Source organism: Macaca nemestrina, chromosome 13, assembly GCF_043159975.1.
Source record: "Macaca nemestrina isolate mMacNem1 chromosome 13, mMacNem.hap1, whole genome shotgun sequence".
NCBI lineage: Eukaryota > Metazoa > Chordata > Mammalia > Primates > Cercopithecidae > Macaca > Macaca nemestrina.
Genome location: NC_092137.1, coordinates 85,612,958 through 85,634,978, shown reverse-complemented (window position 1 = coordinate 85,634,978; position 22,021 = coordinate 85,612,958). Strand labels below are relative to the sequence as shown.

The 22,021-nt window shown below is 40.6% G+C and overlaps 1 protein-coding gene across 2 annotated transcripts in view; it reads right to left on the bottom strand.

Annotated features, from left to right (window-relative positions):
- Positions 1 to 22,021, bottom strand: part of LOC105465454 (potassium channel modulatory factor 1) — an 84,522-nt gene that overhangs the window by 8,530 nt on the left and 53,971 nt on the right. For both annotated transcript variants that reach the window (XM_071076982.1, XM_071076981.1), the window contains exons 2-5: positions 19,148 to 19,315; positions 12,183 to 12,322; positions 3,183 to 3,284; positions 554 to 728 (exon numbers count right to left, since the gene is read on the bottom strand). In XM_071076982.1, the coding sequence (XP_070933083.1) occupies positions 554 to 728; positions 3,183 to 3,284; positions 12,183 to 12,322; positions 19,148 to 19,315 (585 nt within the window). The remainder of the gene's footprint in view (positions 1 to 553; positions 729 to 3,182; positions 3,285 to 12,182; positions 12,323 to 19,147; positions 19,316 to 22,021) is intronic.

Here is a 22,021-nt window from a genome sequence, read left to right as displayed (position 1 = left end):
TGGTTATGGGTAACTGAAACCCAGGAAAGCAAAACCACATATGAGAGGGGGACTACTGGACTTAAGTGATACCAGAAGAGTATGAATTACTTTATGTTAAGTATCTGCTTTGAACACATTTTACACTTTTAAAGTATTTGGCAATTTTGTGAAGGAACATGGCTTATGATCAGAGAGGTGAGGCTACAAAAATCTCACAATTTTTTTTTTTTTTTTTGAGACAGGGTCTCACTCCATCACCTAGGCTGGAGTGCAGTGGTGCGAGCTCGGCTCCCTGGAACCTCCACCTCCCAGGCTTGAGTGATTCTCATGCCTCAGCCTCCTGAGTAGCTGCGATTACCGGCGCCCACCACCACATCTGGCTGATTTTTGTATTTTTAGTAGAGATGGAGTTTGGCCATGTTGGCCAGGTTGGTCTTGAATTCCTGGCCTCAAGTGATCCACCCGCTCCAGCCTCCCAGAGTGTGAGCCACCGCACCTGGCATCACAAAAAGTTTTAAAAGGAGCTCCTCCTTCCCCTGCCATTTCCCTTATTAATGTGAAACTAACTTACCAGCTATAGGATCCATGGCTTCCCTATTGCTTGGAGAATATGAACTTTGAGAAGAAGAAAGTCCACCAGTAGAACTGCTAGTAAAGTGCATGTTTGATCTACGAGCACGAGGACCTCCTAATCCCCGGCCAGGGTGAAACATTCTACGTACATGTCGAACACCACTCGATTCATCATAACCCAAAAGTTAAGAAAAAAATGAAAATATTTCACAGAAAGAAAAAAAAAATCACTTGAGCCCTTGCTAGAGAGATATAAAGACTTCCTGAATTGTAAGCATTTAAAAACAGCACATTTAACTTAAAAGTGCAAATGTCCCAACTCTATCTATGAGGGAGGGCTATTAACCCTAAAAAAACACTCAAATATAAGGCAACATGTGAGTGTGTGTGTGTGTGTGTGTATTGGCTGTGTGAGGTAAGAAAGCTTCTCTATATAGCTCATGAAATCTCAAATACCACCTATAATGAAAAAGGAACAATATTGAATTTATATTCAGCAGATCAAAGATTCCTTTTGGATTATCAGTTTTAATCTGTCTTCAAGCTTTTTTCCAATGCTGCTGCTAAGCAGAAAACAGATTTGCATTTCTTGTGTAAGACACACAGACAGATTAACATGACATTTATCACGAAGTCAAATTCCCAGCAGCCTCAACCATCTTACATAGCTGAGTTTGAGTCAAACTGAAAAAGGTCCTGAGTCGCAAATAGCTGTCAAAACTCATGAAGACAACCCTACGTTTCCACAAAGGCAAATAAGAGGTGGGGGAGGCCAGATCATATAGAAGAGATTTTTCCTTTAAAGCACCAAACAGACCAGCTTTATAATGCAGATTCATTTTTTTGCTGGCTTCTCAGTTTTTCAGCTGATGGTTCTGGAGTTATTTAAGGACCAGATGGGCAGCTCCAGGAGGCCTTCAGGTGTCACTGTACATGCAGTGTTCCATCATATTAATAAGGATGGTTTGGGTTTTAGAGAAAGTGATACGATCATATTTATATATTTGATAATTTATATATTATGATTTTATATATATATGTATTTTGAGACAGGGTCTCACTTTGTTGCCAGGCTGAAGTGCAGTGGTACAACCATAGCTTACTGCAGCCTTGAGCTCATGGGCTCAAGCCATCCTTCTACTTCAGCCTCTTGAGTAGCTGGGACCACAGGTGTGTGCCACCATGGCCAGCTCATTATTTTGGTAGAGACGGGGTCTTCCTATGTTGTCCAGGCTGGTTTCGAACTTCTAGGCTCAAGTGATCCTCCCACCTTGGCCTTTCAAAGTGCTGGGAGTATAGGCATGAGCCACTGTACCCAGCTGGTGACAGTTTTAGATGAACAATTCATAACCTGAAACCAGAAGCAAAGACCACAAAATTAATCGCTCTGGTAGGCCAGTAATCTCAGGGAACACTGCCAGCAACTGTTGAGAGATAAGGAAGGGAATGAAGAAATAAAATCAGGAGGCTGGGCGTGGCGGCTCACACCTATAATCCCAACACTTTGGGAGGCCAAGGCGGGCAGATCACTGAGGTCAGGAGTTCAAGACCAGCCTGGCCAATATGGTGAAACCCCATCTCTACTAAAAAAAAAATACAAAAACTGGCCAGGCGCAGTGGCTCATGCCTGTAATCCCAGAACTTTGGGAACCCAAGGCGGGCGGTCAGGAGTTCGAGACCAGATTGGCCAAGAGACCGGCCTGGCCAATATGGTGAAACCCCATCTCTACTAAAAATACAAAAATTAGCTGGGCATGGTGGCGGGCACCTGTAATCTCAGCTACTTGGGAGGCCGAGGCAGGAGAATTGCTTGAACCCAGGAGGTGGAGGTTGCAATGAGCTGAAGATCGTGCCATTGCACTCCAGCCTGGCCAACAGAGTGAGACTCAGACTCAAAAAAAAAAAAAAAAAAAAAAAAGAAAAGCAGGAAAGGAAATGTAAAGCTAGAGCTGACCTTACGCTATCCTACTTAGGAACTGGGCAGGAAATGGCTCTCTTTGGAGAAGGAGACCCCAAAAACGAAAGGAACACTAAGATGCACACCTGCCCCCACCATCTCACCACACCACAGCCACAACAGGGTAAGGCAGCAGAGGAACAGAGAGGGAAAGCAAATAATGAATAATGCCTCTTCATATTTAACTAATTAAATTTTAATTTGGATTAACATTTTCCGCTTTTGTATGAAAATGCCATCCTGGAAGACATAATCTGGTCAAACTGCCTTAAAAAATCTAATTATAGTGAACTAAAGATGAAGGACAAGTCAACTTTCACTTAGTGAAAATGTTCATGCAACAGTGATAGTATATAAAAAGAGAAATCAATTGCATCTCAACACTGAGTCACTTCTAGGAAAAGTTCAAATAAGTAAAAATAATTTGGAGATTACTTTTCCTCTTTTGGGGGATATTATCCTTAAAAATAATCAAAATGACAAGCTGGATGCAGTGGCACTTGTGTGCCTATAGTCCCAGCTACTCAAGAGACTGAAGCAGGACGATCACTTGAGCTCAGGAGTTTGAGACCAGCCAGGTCGACACAGCGAGATCCTGTCTCCAAAACAAAAAATCAAAATGACAAACATTACAAACAACTCTTTTCCTTGTCATCTCTTAAAAGGATATTAAATCTCTAGGGGCTCTGTGTTCAAGTGTAAGATGAGCTGCAAAGTCATCCGTGACATGATTAGGATCGCCTCCAGGTAACGCTGCACATATTGGACAAATCTGAAATGGAAGTAAAGAAAGCAGCTTAATAAATGAATGTCAATAAGACATCTTTCCGGACGAGTATTCTGTTGTTTTACTATTATCAAGTTTTAACCATAAAAAACTCAGCAGATCCTGAATTAGTGAAAACCAGTAGAAGCCTAAGCAAGAACTGTTCACACAAGGTCCCTCAGGGTCAAACACAACAGTTTCAGACACACCAAACTTGATCTCTGGCAGGGCCTTCTAACAGCCTGCCTGATTCATTCGTATGGCCTAGCAAAATAGTTTCCATTAAAAAGACTTTAAAAATATGCTATTTAGTGCACATTTATGTTTAAGTCCAGTCTTGAATGGTAAAGACAGATACAAGCCTATGGCACACTTCTCCAAAGTAAGCTGTACTTGAGAGACAATTCCCAAATAAGACAGCAGAGGTCTGATTAAATGCAACTGTGCAAACATTCAACAGATATGTTGAATGTAAGACAGATTATGATTACTAATAATATGCAAATGTGGTCTATAAATTTATGAATGTGACTTCCAAGGGGCATATTGTATGGAAGTCAATTTTTTAACCTTATTTTCCAAAGAAATGGGTGGTAGGCCATAAGCTTGTAACCAGGTCAGGCTCAAGGAGTAGAAGCTCAACTTTCCATGGGCCTTTTGGCAAGAGACAGGAGAAAGTAGGAATAAAATGATGTGTACACAGTCACGGTTTGGGGAGTGGGTGACAAGTTGGGAAGGCGGTGTCTATAGTTAACAGAATTGGTGAAACAGGGAAGGAGAGGGGAAGGATAGAAAGAATGAGGAACTTTTTAAAGAGGAAAGGCCCTTACTCTTCCGAAATTCAAATGGGCAGATAATGTTCTAACAATGGTAGCCAAGCCTTGAAGTATGAACAATTTCAATCTTAAAGAACAGGGCCAAGAAGAAAGGTCTGAAGCAAGGGGCATGACCAAAGGGAGCCCCAGGAAGTGCACAGTTCAAGTGGTAGACTTGTGTCTTTATAAATAAGTAAGAAGGTTAAAGACAGGATACGTGATTCATCTTGCTAGTACTTGAGCCAAAATTCTTTCACCTAGGCAAAATCTAGGCAATTGGTCAGCCTTATTATCTGCTGACAGCACACTGGGAGTAGGTGGTAGTGCTAGAGATGAGGGGAGATGCGAAAGGTGAGACTTGGAAGGACAATCCTGGGGTATGGAGGGAAAACAAACTGCTCTGATTCCTGGAGCCCAAACAAACATAACTTTCCATCATCTAACAACCAGACAGCAGAAGTCCCCTGAGAGTTCAACTCTGATTTGGTATCAGTCCCTCTTATGCCTAATCAGCTGTCCTGATTATGTGACTCAGGACTCTGAGAAATATCCTCAGGAAAACCTAAATATGTCCATAAGAAATAACATTTAAGCATGACAGTGTGCAAAAGAACTAGAGAGGTCACAATGGAATGTGATGAGGCAAATGAGAAAAAGAAGTAGATAGACCTGTCTATGCCTTTCTTAAAAGATGCCAGGAAGGTGGTCAGATTCTTTCCTCTGTCAGTAAAGTAGCTGTATGTGTCACAAGTTTACAGATATCCACTCTCTCTTTACTAGGAATTTAACTTCTACTATCTGTACCATTCCTGTACTCTGACATTACCTGGTTATGTCTGATATACCTATTTTACTTTTCATGTGCTTCTGGTCTTACCTAGCTAAACTGTAAACTCTGAGATGCAGCACAGTATGATTTGTCTTTGGTTTTAAACTCCAGACAGATTTGCTTTTAAAAAAAAAAAAAAAAAAAAAAAAAAGACCAGCAATGTTTGGAGAAACAGAAAAAATGTTCCAGTTATTTAAAAACAAAACAAGCTACCTTAGAGACTCATCATTTTGAAAAAGTTAACAAGTGCTGGGTTATAGTCTTATTACAATATTATAAGGCTGTATAAGATTTTTATTTAAAGAGAAAATAACCACCAAAAGGAAAAGGCATCTTTCTTCTAAGATACCTTCCTTTATATTGGCCTTCGGGTAAAATCTATAAACAACTTGAGCTATCCAGAGATTGCTGCAGAGGCTTCGGTACTTGAGGGGACATAAAAATGTTGGCAGATGAGAAAAGTCTCCACAAGGATATAAATTCCTAGAAGGAAAACAGAATGGGAAGCAGAGATACCAAATATACTAAGAATGTCCTAATAAGATAGATAATTTAACAAGTAGAAAAGTACCTTTGAGAGGAGGATATAAAATAAAGCCAAGATCCTTCCTTATTGTGTATTGACTTTGGTTCTATACTCAAAATCTTTTTTATTTCACTGGAGTAACTAAGTTAAGATGGCAGGATGAAGGTATTCAGAACTGCTTCATTCATAGAGAAATAATATAAAACCAACCAATCAACCAACCAAAATTCCATAACGTCTAGGGATAAAGAATTACTGAGGATAAGAAATTACTATGCGGGAGGATCACCCAGGTTGACAGCTAGCATAGAAAATCAAGAGGCTAGGCAAGGGGTGGTGGCTCATGCCTGTAATCCCAGCACTCTGGGAGGCTGAGGCGGGTGGATCACGAGGTCAGGAGTTCAAGACCAGCCTGACCAACATGGTGAAACCTCATCTCTACTAAAAAATACAAAAATGAGCTGGGCGTGGTGGCACATGCCTGTAATCCCAGCTACTCAGGAGGCTGAGGCAGGAGAATCACTTGAACCCAGGAGGTGGAGGTTGCAGTGAGCCAAGATCGCACCACTGCACTCCAGCCTGAGCGACAGAGACTCCATCTCAAAAAAAAAAAAAAAAAATCAAGAGGCTAGATTTAGAACCAAGTGGAAGATGTTGCCACACTTGGGTCACATAAAGTGAACTCGGATGAGGACTTGGAAAGGAAAACTAAGCTCAGATGCTGATGTGACCACAGAGGCCTGGTCATCTTTTAGGTTTTACATTTTATATTTAGCAAGCTAACTCACGCTTTAAGACAAAAACGCTTGTTCTTAAGACTGTGTTTTCTGAAAGGAAATGAAGGGAACAAGAGGAAGAAAGAAAAAGGAGAGCAAAGTGGGGCAAGAGAAATGGAAAAGAGGTGGTGGGGAGTGGGAGGAAGCAAGCCACTGTACCACTCATGGCCACAAACACTTCTTAGTTTTGAGTGTGTCTTTATTTCCACATCATGGTGCCTAATATCTCTTACAGCACAGGAAAACTCAACACAAGGGTAATTTTAGGGTACTGACCCTAAAATTATGACAGCTTGTCAACATTAATATTTATCATACTTCCACTGCCACATGATAGAGTAGTATCTGTTATTCGTACAGGAAAATTCCATGTAACACACAAGCTTAAAATTATAACAACTTATCAATTAAGATTTACTTAACTGGCTTAAGTCAGTATTTCTTTAATTTGGCTAAGAATATAAATCATCGCCGGGCGCGGTGGCTCACGCCTGTAATCCCAGCACTTTGGAAGGCCAAGGCAGGCGGATCACGAGGTCAGGAGACTGAGACCATCCTGGCTAACACAGTGAAACTCCGTCTCTACTAAAAATACAAAAAATTAGCCGGGCGTGGTGGTAGGCGCCTGTAGTCCCAGCTACTCGGGAGCCTGAGGCAGGAGAATGGCATGAACCCGGAAGGCGGAGCTTTCAGTGAGCCGAGATTGTGCCACTGCACTCCAGTCTGGGCGTGTCTCAAAAAAAAAAAAAAAAAAAAAAAGAATATAAATCGTCAGGGCCAGGCGCAGTGGCTGACGCCTATAATCCCAGCACTTTGGGAGGCCGAGGCAGGTGGATTGCCTAAGGTTAGGAGTTTGAGACCAGTCTGGCCAACATGGTGAAATCCCGTCTCTACTAAAAATACAAAAAATTAGCTGGGCATGGTGGCGTGCGCCTGTAATCCTAGCTACTCAGGAGGCTGAGGCAGGGGAATTGTTTGAACCAGGGAGGTGGAGGTTGCAGTGAGTCAAGATGGAGCCACTGGATTCCAGCCTGGGTGACATAGCAAGACTCCGTCTCAAAAAAAAAAAAAAAAAAAAAAAAAGAATATAAATCATCTGGAGCAATTGTTAAAAATACAGTTTCCTAGTCCTGGAAATAGAGGGATTTAACAATCTATTTTGACAAAGGTCCTGGTTGATTATTAACAAACTACGTAAGTTTGGCAAATACAGTTTAAATATACAATGATATTCAAAAACTGTATTTACTCTGTTATACGAAAACACCAAATGTTACTGTTACCTAACATAACAAAAAAATTTGGATTCACAGATGTTCTTGCCATTCTCAGTGTCGTCTCTGCTATTGCTTGAGTTTCCTCTTCTCCTTCACCATGCCACTGAGGGTCACCATCAATCTTGCTTTTTATCTGTAGCCCTTTTGGAAGCCTTTACTAATTGAGGTAAGGTCCCATTCCAAGAACATACAGAGTCTCCATTTTTCCACGTGGTTCCAGCGCATGACTGCCAGCCAGCAACCAGTTAGGGCACATTATATAGCACAGTTGCCAATGTCTTTACAACATACCTTCTGAAGTCATTACTCCACATATAAACACCGAGTCACTGCTGAATGCACAGAACTTTTCCTCTGTGAAAGCACCTGAAGTCAGCATGCGTGACTTTTTTTTAAACAACAGCTCCACACATTCTTCCCCATACAGTTATCAACCATTCTAAGGCAAGTTTGGATTTCCTCTCACCTCTCTCTTGAACTAATACAACCACATCAGACAGCATTCTCTCTCTGGGTACTACGCACAGCTTTAAAAACTATTCTTTATAACCACCTTCCTATTTCTAGTTCAAGGATCTATGCTATGAAATCCAGGTAAACTGGTAAAGTTAAAGTTCTGACTGTTATATTGTATAATTTTGTTACCATGCACTAATCCATTAAGCATTTACTGAGTACCAAATCAGAACTAACTTAACACTTTAGGTTAAAACATTATCAAGAAATGAGCATAGTTCCTGCCAATATTAAAGTTCATATGAATTTCATTTCTTTTTAAAAACTGGGGCCAAAATTGGGGCAGGGCACAGTGGCTTATACTTGTAACCCTAACACTTTGGGAGAATGAGGCAGGGGGATCACTTGCAGACAAGAGTTTGAGACCAGCCTGGGCCACCCAGTGAGACGCAGTCTCTACCAAAATTTTTTTTTAAAAAATTGGTGTATATTTTTCATTATTTCTTCAAACTGGGGTACAATTCACGTCTCTGCTTTTGAGCGGTTCTTAGAACTCAGCCACAGAAACACCCAGGCTTATTATGCCAAGGGATTTTCTGATCACCTGCAATACAAAGGGGGGAATGGGGTTTAAAACACTTTTTCCACAGAAGAGTAATGACCCAAAAAGAGTCATCCGAATTTAAAGCCAACACACAAAACCTGTTGACACGTGTTATACTTTAGTGCTTATACAAAAAAAAAAAAAAAAAAAAAAATTAGAAGAAAGACATTCTATTGAGCTAACTAACTGCCACGGCCAATGACAACTTCAGGCTTTTGGATCTCCTTCCCAATTAAAAGTATTAGTTTATCCTACAAAATCTGCAGATATAATGAATACAAGACAGAAACTGAAGTTTTGTTTTGAGAATATACATAAAGGACTAGTGGATGATCTATGCTACATGGTCAAGAAACTCCTTTTGGGCCTTGTAGAACCGTCTAGCTTGTAGCTACCTGCACCTTGGCCATCCATTTTGCCAATATAAATAAAGGTCCTTTCAAGAGTTGAGTGAGCGCACTGTTCAACTAGATTACAATCTGATTTTCTGCTGCTGCAGTGAACAGTTAATAAGTGTCCAATTATAAGTGAAATTAACTTACAATTGTGAATTACTTCATATTAAATTATTTTCCCTCTCAATTCCATTCTCCCATAATGCTGAAGTTAGATTTGTCACTGGCTTCTAAAGAGCAGCATCTACATGTAATTTAGGAATTCCTAAAAAGCAATTATGTTTTACATTTAAACATGGTTCTTGTACAAAAATTTATGTGTATGACGACATCTTGGGAATTCACAAAACTTGAAATAGTATTAATATAATTTAGCAATACTGAAAAATAATTCCAAAGAAATCAGAAAGCAGTTCACAAAAGGGCTTGCACTCCTGTGAGAATCTAACGATGTAGCTGATCTGACAGGAAGTGGAGTTCAGGCGGTAATGCCCGCTGGCCCACTGCTCATGTTCTGCTCTGTGGCTTGGTTCCAAACAGGTCATAGATGGGTACTAGTCTGGTCCCGTCTGTGGCCCAGGGGTTGGGGAACCCTGGTCTAGAGGACACATGCAGGTAATGTGGGACAAAGCAAGACAGCAAACAGAGCATTGAGAAAGGAACATGTTAAGAGGAATAGAAAAGGAGATATAGCAAGTTGTTGTGTAGATATAATCCCCCAAACCAAAATGATATAAATCACTCTTGAATTCCCTAATTCAAAAATGCAAAACATTGAGGGGTGAGAGAGGACACACAGTATTATCACCTGGACAATTACATGTAACTGTAGCACACTGGAGTTGATAATATGTTTCACATATATACAGAGAGGCATTCAAAACACTTAACAACTGGTATGGCATAGGCACCAATCCTTCGGAATGGACACTAGTCAGCATGCTACACTTGACTGCACCTGCTGAATGCCAGCCCTGCCTCTAGGACTTGACCCACATGACCTGAAGAAATCTTGTACTTTTATATTAAAGATTCTTATCTGCCTGCCATTTTTCACTTTGAAATGTCTGGGTGTATGGGTGGGAACAGAGGTAGATATAGTATTCATGTGAAGATTAAGGGCTAATGAGGAGAGATAAATCCTTAAAATATTCCACAAAAGCCAATATGAAAATAGAGTGACAACTGCCTTGGGCTATGTACCAAAAGCCTGGAAACTTAATGAAGGCATAAACACAACTCACAAGAAATAGACCATGAAACCATTTGCAGGTGGTGGGTATTTAATTTTCAAACTATGTATCAGGTATGCCAGAGTGTAAACAACAAATTTTGAGTATTTACTTTCCGGGGGGTGGGGGTTGGGGAGCAAACCAACCAGAGGCAACGTTATGGAAAACTGGGTTGTCTTGCCCTTGTGGGGAGATGAGAATACTATACTAGGGACTACCGGCTGATAATAATAATAATATATATTATTACTTGTTATATATCATTATATATATTTATTAATGATAATATAATGCTATTTATATATTATATATAATATATATAACAATACATAATTTTTTTTTGGAGACAGGGTCTTGTTCTGTCACCCAGGCTGCAGTGCAACGCAGTGGCACAATCATGGCTCACTGCAGCCTCAACCTCCTGACCTCAAGCAATTCTCCCACCTCAGCCTCCCAAGTAGATGGGACCACAGGCATGTGCCACCACGTCCAGCTAATTTTTAAATTTTGTGGAGACAAGGCCCCACTTTGTTGCTCAGGCCAATCTCAAACTTCTGGGCTCAAGCAATGCTCCCGCCTCAGCCTCCCAGTGTTGGGATTACAGGCATGAGTCACTGTGCACAGTCTGATAATGATTTTAAGGATGCCTAATTTACAATAAGAACTCCATGTTTATCTTATTGTATTTAGGTAAAGGACCCAAACTTAACAGAAATTAAATCAAAGAAAAATGATTCCAAGTTTTCCACAACAACCAGCATGGAGATGCAACTGAGTCGGGATTCTTCATACTGGTATGTGGGACTGTACCAAAAGGAAGCAAAGTCACTTTACAGAATAAAAAGAACAAACTAAGAATAGTAATAAAATGTGACAACAGTAGTCTGAGGCTCTCCTAGGTGCAAGATCAGAGCATTTCTGAGCTGTTAAGACAGTAACATTTGGCTTGATGTCTATACAAAATAAATTTACCTACTGCTTGATACATGTTATAACAACTTCAAGCATCAAACTAGCAGTGTCAGTGGGAATAAAAGTAACCCTATATTATATGCATAGCTGTAGCAGAGTTAAGTAGAGACTCTGGAACCCAGAGGGACACTAGCTGAGTCCAAACACCTGCCCCTACCCCTGCCCCTTACTAAGCTGAATGTCCTTGAGCATGCTACTTTATTTCTCTGGGTTTCAATTAATTTGTTTTGAGTACATTTAGGGGTTTATTAGTTGATGCAATATGCAATTACTTGTGCCAAAATTCTCCCAATTCAGTATCTATAGTTCCATATAAAGCCTTCACTTTACCTATTATTATCAATGGTAAAGAGGTGGGGGAGAGACTCTTAGGTGTACTTTATCATTTCTTGAAGGTGGATGCATGCTGACTCAGATGTCAAGTAAAAAATCCAACAAGCTTTCAAGGTAAGACTTTCTTTGTGTATTATTCTGGGTCCATGGCCTTTAGCCACTGGAAAGATCAGGATAGGAAGAACTTCTAGGGACCCCAGAGCTTGACCTAGGAAGCAAGAGATGTGATCTGATGAAAACCAGGTAAGATCAGCGATATGCTACAATGAGATGTGACAATGGATTATTATGACACTACCAAAGGTTTTTAAATTTCCTTGTGAAGTTCCTTGTAGAAGAAAAGTTAAGCAGATAGCAAGGATACTATAACAAGAGATGCACTGCAGGTTGCTGTCCTTTTAACCTTTCACAATGCATTGAATAAAGGGCTCCTGAATTTGGTCAAGACTCCATGCTGTGGTTTTAGCTACAGGTTAAGAAACCCAGTGTGGACAGTAAGAGGTACTATTTTGCAAAAATGCAGCCTCCCATGATGTTTAAAATTTGCTGTTAAAAGATGATTTTAATAACTATGCAAATGGTATCATTACACTGAGCAGGAAGTAGATGACAGTGACCTAGCTTTATTAATGTTAGAAATAATGTACTTTACAACATCATTTTAGTCATAAGGCTGCTGCTTCACTTACCACTTCTGTTGATGTTTCTGCATGTTCAGAAGTAACATGTTCTTGAAGAGATGTCTCCGTATAGCCCATTTTTCCACAATAGGGACAAGTAAAAGACTGTGGCTGCTCTACAGAGAAAGCTTCCCCACCATAGTATAAATCTGAAAAATAAAGTAGAATTGCATTGAGGAATATTAGTCTTTAAACACATAAAAATGTAATAAAGAAAGTGTGGGCCAGGAGCAGTGGTTCACGCCTGTAATCCCAGCACGTTGGAAGGACAAGGCAGGTGTATCACTTGAGGTCAGAAGTTCGAGACCAGCCTGGCCAACATGGTAAAACCTCGTGTCTACTAAAAATACAAAAATTAGCCAGGCATGGTGGCAGATGCCTGTAATCTCAGCTGGTCTGGAGGCTGAGCCAGGAGAATTGCTTGAACTTGGAAGGCAGACGTTGCAGTGAGCCAAGATCGCGCCATTGCACTCCAAAAGAAAGTGTGCCTAAAATATTCGACAACCTCATGTGGTCAAGGAATGCTTAGGTACCTATTTACATTTGTAATATCCTTATTCCCATGAGGACTCCATGTTATTCCTCCAAAATTCCTTCCCCAGATAGCTACTATATATATAGCCTTAAGAGAGAACGAAGCAAACAACTCCATCCTCCTTCACTTATTTGAAACATTGGTCATTTTACATCTGGCTCTAATTTTATTGTAATTTATTTTTTCCTTATCTGTATACACTGTGGCAACACTGATATCAACAGAAAAAATCAGGAGGGTCCACCAAGAAACAAGGACAAATGTGCTCAGAGGGAAAGACAGACAACCATGATCAATACGAGAACTGCCAGACGTAGTTAGCTGTCTATAGAACACGCTGCTCTCAGAGCATGGAGGACAATGCTAACTTAAGATACTACCAACAACATTAAAAAGGTTTTTTTTGAGACAAGGTCTTACTCTGTCGCTCAGGCTGGAGCACAGTGGCATGATCACAGCTCAATGCACACTCAGTATCTGGGCTCAAATGATCCTCCTGCCTCAGCCTCCGACATAACTGAACTACAGGTGTGTGCCATCACACCCGGTTAATTAAAAAAAAAATTTTTTTTTGGTAGAGATGGGGTCCCACCTTGTTGCCTAGGCTGGTTTTGAACTCCCAAAGTGCTGGGACTACAGGCATGAGCCACCACGCCTGGCCTGTCACAAAATATTTTGCCCAACTGGTTTACTGGAAAACTAACCAGTAGTCTGTGGGAATAATTTGTTCACCTCATAAGTTTATCTCAAGGAATAAGTCTATTTTTTCCATTAGGTAATTGCTATGGTTTGAATATGGTTTGTCCGCACCAAAGCTCATGCTGTGGCTTCGTCTCCAATGTGGTGGTGTTGGAAGGTGGTGTCTTTAGTAGATGATAAGGTTGTTAAGAGGTATTAATGCCTTTCTCAGGAGTGAATTCTCGCTCTCTCAGGACTGCATCAGTTCCCTTGAGAGTGAGTTATTTTAAAGTGAGGCTGTCTGTCACTTACAACTGTTTGGTCTCTTTACACATGCCCACTTCCCCTTCTGCTTCTCTGCCATGTTATGACACAGCTGAGCCCTCACCCGAAGTCCACCAGATGCAGATGAACCGTCTTGGCCCCGTTAGCCTCCAGAATTGTGAGCTAAACAGACCCCTTTCCTTTAGAAATTATCTAATTTCAAGGATTTTCTTATACTAAGAGAAAACAGAGAGACAGAAACATAAAATAAGATGCAAGTATATTCAGTATGTTATGCCACCACAAGGAATTATTTAATTATTTAGCATAAAACAAACACCAAATTTAAGGGAGCTTTTTTAAGAAAAGAAAATGGAAGAAAGTGTTCATTACATGATAGATTTGTTCATATTCATTTTTAGGGAGATTTAAATGATCATAAAAGTTTTATGTATTATGTATATATTGACCATTTATTAGGTGTACAAGACTTGTCAGGTGGATTTGGAGTAAGTGGGGATAAATATATTAAGAAGAATAGAACTTCCTCATCTCATAAAGGGCATCTACCAAAAACTCAGCAAACATCATTTACTGGTGAAAGACTGGATGCTTTCCCCTAGATCAGAACAAGACCAGTGTGTCCACTCTTGCCGCTTCTATTTAGTATTTTACTGGAGGATCTATCCAGAGTAAATGAAAGGTATCCAGATAGGAAGAAGTAAAATGATTTTTATTTGCAGATGACATGACCTTGTGTACAGAAAGTCCTAAGGAATCCACTAAAAAAAAAAACTCTTGGCGCCGGGTGCTGTGGCTCACGCCTATAATTGTAGCACTTTGGGAGGCAAAGCAGGTGAATCACTTCAGGTCAGGAATTTGAGACCAGCCTGGCCAACTAGGAAAACCCCATCTCTATTAAAAATACAAAAATTAGGCTGGGTGTGGGGGCTCACGTCTGTAATCCCAGCACTATGGGAGACCAAGGTGGCGGATCACCTGAGGTCGGGAGCTCATGACCAGCTTGGCCAACATGGTGAAACCTTGTCTCTACTAAAAATACAAAAATTAGCTGGGCGTGGTGGTGCACACCTGAAGTCTCAGCTACTCAGGAGGCTGAGGCAGGAGAATCACTTGAACCCAGGAGGCGGAGGTTGCAGTGAGCCGAGATTGCGCCACTGCACTCCAGCCTGGGGGATGAGAGTGAAACTCTGTCTCAAAATAAAATAAAATAAAAATACAAAAATTAGCCAGACATCGTGGTGCATGCCTGTGATCTCAGCTACTTAGGAGGCTGAGGCAGGAGAATCGCTTGAATCCAGGAGGCAGAAGTTGCAGTGAGCCGAGATTGCACCACTGCACTCCAGCCTGGGCAACAGAGGGAGACTCCATCTCAAAGAAAATAAACAAACGAACAAACAAACAAAACCCTCTTGGAACGAATAAAGAAGTTCAGCAGCACTGTGGGATACGAGATCTATATGAAAAAAAATCAATTGTTTGTCTATATGGTTGCAATGACCAATTCAAAAATAAAATTAAAAAAACAGCCAAGCATGGTAGCTCATGCCTGTAATCCCAATGCTTTTGGAGATGGAGGCAGGAACCACTTGAGCCCAGGAGGACAAGCCTTTGCAATGTAACAAGGCTTCACCTCTACAAAAAATTAAAAATTCAGTCTGTTGTGGTGGCATGTGCATGTGGTCCCAGCTACTCGGAAGGCTGAGATGGGAAGATCACTTGAGCCTGAGAGATTGAGGCTGCAATGAGCCATGATGGCACCACTGCACTCCAGCCTAGGTGACACAATGAGAACCCATTTCAAAATAAATACATAAGATAAAAATTCCATTTAAGACAGTAAAAGAATACAGATGCTCCTTGACTTACAATGGGGTTATATCCTAAAACTTGATGAACCTATTTTAAGTTGAAAATGCATTTAATACATCTAACCTACCAAACATCATAGCTTAGCCTAGTCTACATTAAATGTGCTCAGAACACTCATGTAAGCCTACAGTTGGGCAAAATCACCTAAAACGAAGCCTATTTTATGAATTTATTGAAGACTGCACTGAAAATGAAGACAGCATGGTTGTATGTACTTAAAGTTCTGTTTCTACTGAACATATATTGCTTTTGCACCACTATAAGATAAAAAAATCATAAGCTGAACCATCATAAACTGGGGACCATCTATTCTTAGAAATAAATTCAATGGAAGTGCAAAACTCATACTGTGATAACTGCAAAAGTGTGTCAAAAGAAATTAAAGACCTACATAAATGGAAACACATCCCATGTTCATGGATCAGCAGATTTAGTATTATTAAGATGGCAGTACTCTCCAAACTAATCTACAGATTCGACATAATTCCATTCAAAATCCTAGTTGGCTTCTTTGCAGAAACTGACAAGCTGAATCTAAAATACAGAAATGAAAGAGACACAAAATACCCAAAATAATCTTGAAAAAGAACAAAGGTGGAAGACTTAGTCTTCTTTATTTCAAAGCTTACTATGAAGCTACAGAAATCAAGACGGTGTAGTACTGGCATAAAGACAGACATATAGGCTTGGCACAGTGGCTCACGCCTGTAATCTCAGCACTTTGGGAGGCTGAGGCGGGCAGATCACGTTGAGCTCAGGAGTTTGATACCAGCCTGGGCAATGTGGCGAAACCCCATTTCCACAAAAAATTAAAAAATCAGCTAGGCGTGGTGGCTTCCACCTGTGATCCCAATTACTTGGAAGGCTGAGGGTGGAGGATTGCCTGAGCCTGGGAAGCAGAGGATGCAGTGAGCCAAGATCACACCACTGCACTCCAGCCTGGGTGACAGAGTGAGACTCTGTGTCAAAATACAAACAAAAACACCAAGCATATAGATCGATGGAATAGACTGAGAGTCTAGAAATAAACCCTCATTTACAGTCAACCTATCTTTAACAAGAGTGCCAAGACAATGTATTGGATAAAGAATAGTCTTTCCAACAAAAGATACTGGGACAACTGAATATTCACATGCAAAAGAATAAAGTTGGTGCTTTACCTCATTCCATATATAAAAATTAATTCTAAATGGGTCATATATCTAAATATAAGAGCTAAAACTATAAAACTCTTAGAAGAACACACAGGTTTAAATCTTCGTGACTTTGAATTAGGCAGTGATTTTCCAGATACAGCACCAAATGCACAACAAATGAAAAAATACATAAATGGGACATTATCAGAATTAGAACTTTTGTGCTTCAAAGCACACCGCCAAGAAAGTGAAAACACAACCCACAGAATGGGAGAACATTTTTGCAAATCATCTATCAGATAAAAACACTTATCTATGGAATAAAAAACTATTACAATTCAATAACAAAGACATATTATCCAATTAAAAAATGGGCAAAGGATCTAGGTATTTCTTCACAGTAGATATACAAATGGCCCATAAGCACAAGAAAATATGCTCATAATTTATATTTCAGATAAATATAAATCAAAACCACCTGAGATACTACTTTACACCTACTAGGATGGCTGAAATAAAAAGGACAAAAAGTGTGGGGCTAGGTAAGAAATTATAGTATGAAGCCAGGTGTGGTGGCTCATGTCTGTTATCTCAGCACCCTGGGAGGCCCACAAGTGGATCACCTGAGATCGGGAGTTCAAGACCAGCCTGGCCAACATGGTGAAACCCTGTCTCTACCAAAAATACAAAAATTTTCTGGGCATGGTGGCAGGCACCTGTAATCCCAGCTACTTAGGAGGCTGAGGCAGGAGAATCGCTTGAACCCAGGAGGTGGAGGTTGCAGTAAGCCGAGATGGCGCCATTGCACTCCAGCCTAGGTGAGAAGACTGAAACTCTGTCTCAAAAAATAAATAAATAAAAATTATAGCATGAAACATTTATATATTTTCTTACAATGTCTTCTAATCAACTGTGGAAACAATCTTTTTTTTTTTTTTGAGATAGCATCTTGCTTTATTGCCCAGGCCGGAGTGTAGTGGCACAATCAGGGTTCATTGCAGCCTCGACCACCTGGGCTCAAGTGAGCCTCCCATCTCAGCCTCCCATGTAGCTAGGACTACAGATGTATGTGTGCCACTACATCCAGCTAATTTATTGTATTTTTGAGGGGTGGGTGCAGAGACAGTTTTCGCCACGTTGCCCAGGCTCGTCTCAAACTCCTGGACTCAAGTGATCTGCCCATCTAAGCCTCCCAAAGTGTTGGGATTACAGGTGTGAGCCACCACACCCAGCCAACAATCTGCTTTCTGGTCATTACAAAAGTTATTACTGCCAGGCATGGTGGCTCACATCTATAATCCCAGCACTTTGGGAGGCCAAGGCAGGTGGATAACTTGAGGTTAGGAGTTCAAGACCAGCCTGGCCAACATGGTGAAATTTCACCTCTACTAAAAATACAAAAAAATTAGCTGGGCACAGTGGCACACACCTGTAGTCTCAGCTACTCAAGAGGCTGAGGCACGAGAATTGCTTGAACCCAGGAGGCAGATGTTGCAGTGAGCTGAGATCTGGCCACTGTATTTCAGCCTAGGTGACAAAGTGAGACTCTGACTTTAAAAAAAAAAAAAAAGCTATTATTTGTGTGTTAATAGCAAGAACAAAAGACAGACCATATTTCTTCTTTACTGAAGCACTCTTCTATTTCATACCTTGTCAGTGGTGTGTATTTCTGAATGGTTTTTTTAAACAAGTAAACTATGATTAAGACGAACAGACAGAATTACTTGGTATATAAAAGTAAGGCCGGGTGCAGTGGCTTATGCCTGTAATCCTAGCACTTTGGAGGCCGAGGCAGGTGGATCATGAGGTTAGGAGTTCAAGACCAGCATGGCTAACATGGTGAAACCCCGTCTCTATTGAAGATACAAAAAATTAGCCGGGCACGGTGGTGCACGCCTATAATCCCAGCTCCTCGGGAGGCTGAGGCAGGAGAATCGCTTGAACCTGGGAGATGGACGTTGCAGTGAGCTGAGGTAGTGCCATTACACTCCAGCCTAGGCGACAGGGCAAGACTCTATCTCAAAAAAAAAAAAAAGCCGGGCATGGTGGCTCACGCCTGTAATCCCAGCACTTTGGGAGGTTGAGGCGGGTGAACTGCCTAAGGCCAGAAGTTCGAGACCAGTCTGTTCAACATGGTGAAACTCTGTCTCTACTAAAATACAAACAAACTAGCCAGGTGTGGTGGTGTGCACCTGTAATCCCAGCTACTTGGGTGGCTGAGGCAGGGGAATTGTTTGAACCAGGGAGGTGCAGGTTGCAGTGAGCCAAGGTTGCGCCACTGTATTCCAGCCAGGGTGACAGAGTGAGACTCCATCTCCCCAAAAAAAAAAGGTAAGATTTATTTCATGTTTAATGAATCTGGGGCCTCATGGTATGCTGCTGGGGAGTTTTAGAACACTTTGCCTTTACTTCTTCACACGTACATACAATTCTAAATGATGTAATTCATTAAATTTTTAATTACTTACCAAAATCTACCCTTGTTAATATGCACTGCATTGGGTGGTCAGTTGTATGCCTTGTTGTTGTTGCACCACTTTCATAACAAGATGCACAAAGATCGTAATCGTAGCAAATTAAACACTTATATCTGCGACCTCGAAAATTTCCTTTTAAACATGCATCACAGCTGACACCTATAACAAAAAGAAATATCTTTCGTTACCAGTTATAAAGACCACTCTTGATTTCATTTTTATGAATGTTTCAGGTGCTCATTTAACCCCACATATCCTTTCCAAAATGACTAGAAATGACTTAGTAAAATGGTATGGGAATTTTTAGCCATGTGCTGGATTCATTACTCTGATTTATATACTCCAGATGAAAATAATTTAAAATGACTGATACAGGCTGGGCGCGGTGGCTCACGCCTGTAATCCCAGTACTTTGGCGGGCCAAGGCGGGTGGATCACTTGGGGTCAGAATTCCAAGACCAGCCTTGGTCAACATGTTGAAACCCCGTCTCTACTAAAAATGCAAAAATTAGCTGGGCTTGGTGGCGGGTGCCTGTAATCCCAACTACTTGGGAGGCTGAGGCACAAGAATTGCTTAAACCCAGGAGGTGGGGTTGCAATGAGCTGAGCTGAGATCACGCCACTGCACTCCAGCCTGGGCAACAGAGCAAGACTTTGTCTCCAAAAAAAAAAAAACAAAAAAAACCCAAAACCAAAACCAAAACTAAAAACAAACAAAAAACCACTTAAAATTAAATAAAGTAAAATGACTGACACAATGTAATCACCCTTTTCCCCCCTTAAAAAATGCCTTGATATAGGCCAGCCATGGTGGCTCAGGCCTGTAATCCCAGGACTTTGGGAGGCTGAGGTGGGCAGATCACGAGGTCAGGAGATGGAGACCATCCTGGATAACATGGTGAAACCCCGTCTCTACTAAAAAAAAAAAAAATACAAAAAATTAGCTGGGCTTGGTAGCAAACACCTGTAATCCTAGCTACTCCGGAGGCTGAGGAAGGAGAATCGCTTGAACCCAGGAGGCGGAGGCTGCAGTGAGCCGAGACCAAGCCACTGCACTCCAGCCTGGGCGACAGAGCGAGACTCCACCTCAAAAAAAAAAAAAAAAAAAAAAAAAAAAAAAAAGCCTTGATAAGCCAGCAAGAAAGTAAAAACCAAGATGAAGAGGTAGGTGACTGGAAGCACTAAAGAGGGCTTTTCACAATGAGGGTATTTGCCAAAGCAGGTAAAAATCTAAGTTTAAGTTCCACAGCATTACAGGACAAAGGCCTACTGAAGGTGGGATAATTAACAGAAGATTCCTCATAAAACCAAGATCCTAATATACTCTCACAATGCATGGGTGGGCTAGAAATCCTCCCTAGGGGATTACAAAAATTACCCTAGTGAAAGCCCCCTGCCCTGGGGGCACAAAATAACAACAAAAAGCCATAACCACAAACCGTCCTCATGGGTTTATAGCCCAAATTCTATCAAATGGTTCCAAAGACCTTGGGTCAAGAATTTTAAGTGGTCTTAAATTAGAATTGACAGCAAGCATCTGGCATATATTAACATCCAAGGAATAAGTTCATAATTTAAATCATAAAATACAAAAAAGCAAAGCACTATCAGAAAGAACTAGCAGGAGCAGCAGAATCAGTCATGAGTTCATATCAGAACTGGATATCAAATAATTCTTAACCTGTTAAAAGAAATAACTGAGTGTTGTGCCTAACACCTGTAATCCCAAGCACTTTGGCAAGGCAAGGCCCTCAGAGGGATGGCTTGAGGCCAGGAGTTCAAGACCAGCCTGGGCAACATAGAGAGATCCTGTCTACAAAAATATTTAAAAATTAGCTGGGCATTGTGGCCTGTGCCTGTAGCCCTAGCTATCAGAAGCTGGAGGAAAGGGAGAATGGGGAATTACAGTTTAGCAGGTAGGGAGTTTTGAAGTCTGGGATAATGGAATAATTCTGGAGATGGACAGTGGTGATGGTTCCAAGAATGTGAATATACTTAATGCTACTGAATTGTACACCAAAAAGGGCTTAAAATAAATTTTATGCTATGTATATTTTACTGTAATAAAAAAATATGCCATTTGCAACAGCATTTTTAAAAAGTGCCTCTGAATAAATCTAACCAAAGATAGGTAGCCTTTTATGAAGCAAATGAGTACAAATGTATTCAAAGACACTAAAGGACTTTAAAAAATACAGATACCAACTTCATGGACTGGAAGGTTCATAATAAAATGTCAACTGATTTGTAGATTCAAACAATTATAACCAAAATTTAAAAAGAATTTTTTTGTGGGACATGGTAAGCTGACTCAAACGCTGATACAAGTTACAAAAAGGGCCAAGGACAGTCAAGATGCTCCCAAGAAAAACGAGATAGAGGGACTTGTTTTATATATAGAGAGAGAGCTACACTAATAAATAATAAGTAATACAATAACAAATTATAAAGCTATAATAACTATAAGAAGAAGGAATGGCACCAGCGTAGAGACAAACTGGCCTATGGAATAGAATGGAAAGCCCCGAAGCAGAGGTTGAAATCTGTTTTACGACAGCAAGGTCACTAAAGAACACTGAGAAAAGAAGGGAGTGGACAATAAATAGTGCTGAACAGGTGATTATCTACGTGTGGGGAAAACAGAATTAGATCTCTTCCCCATATCCCATACACACAAAAAATCAATTCCACATGGTTTAAAGACAGATTCAAAAGAACAATGAAAAATATCTCTAGAAGACAATATAGAATATTTTTATCAGCCTAAAGTAGAAAACAATTTCTTAAATAACTATGTTAAGACTTTTTCTTCATCTTTTAACAGCCTCCACTGACTGAAAACACAAGGCTCAGAAACTGGTGATA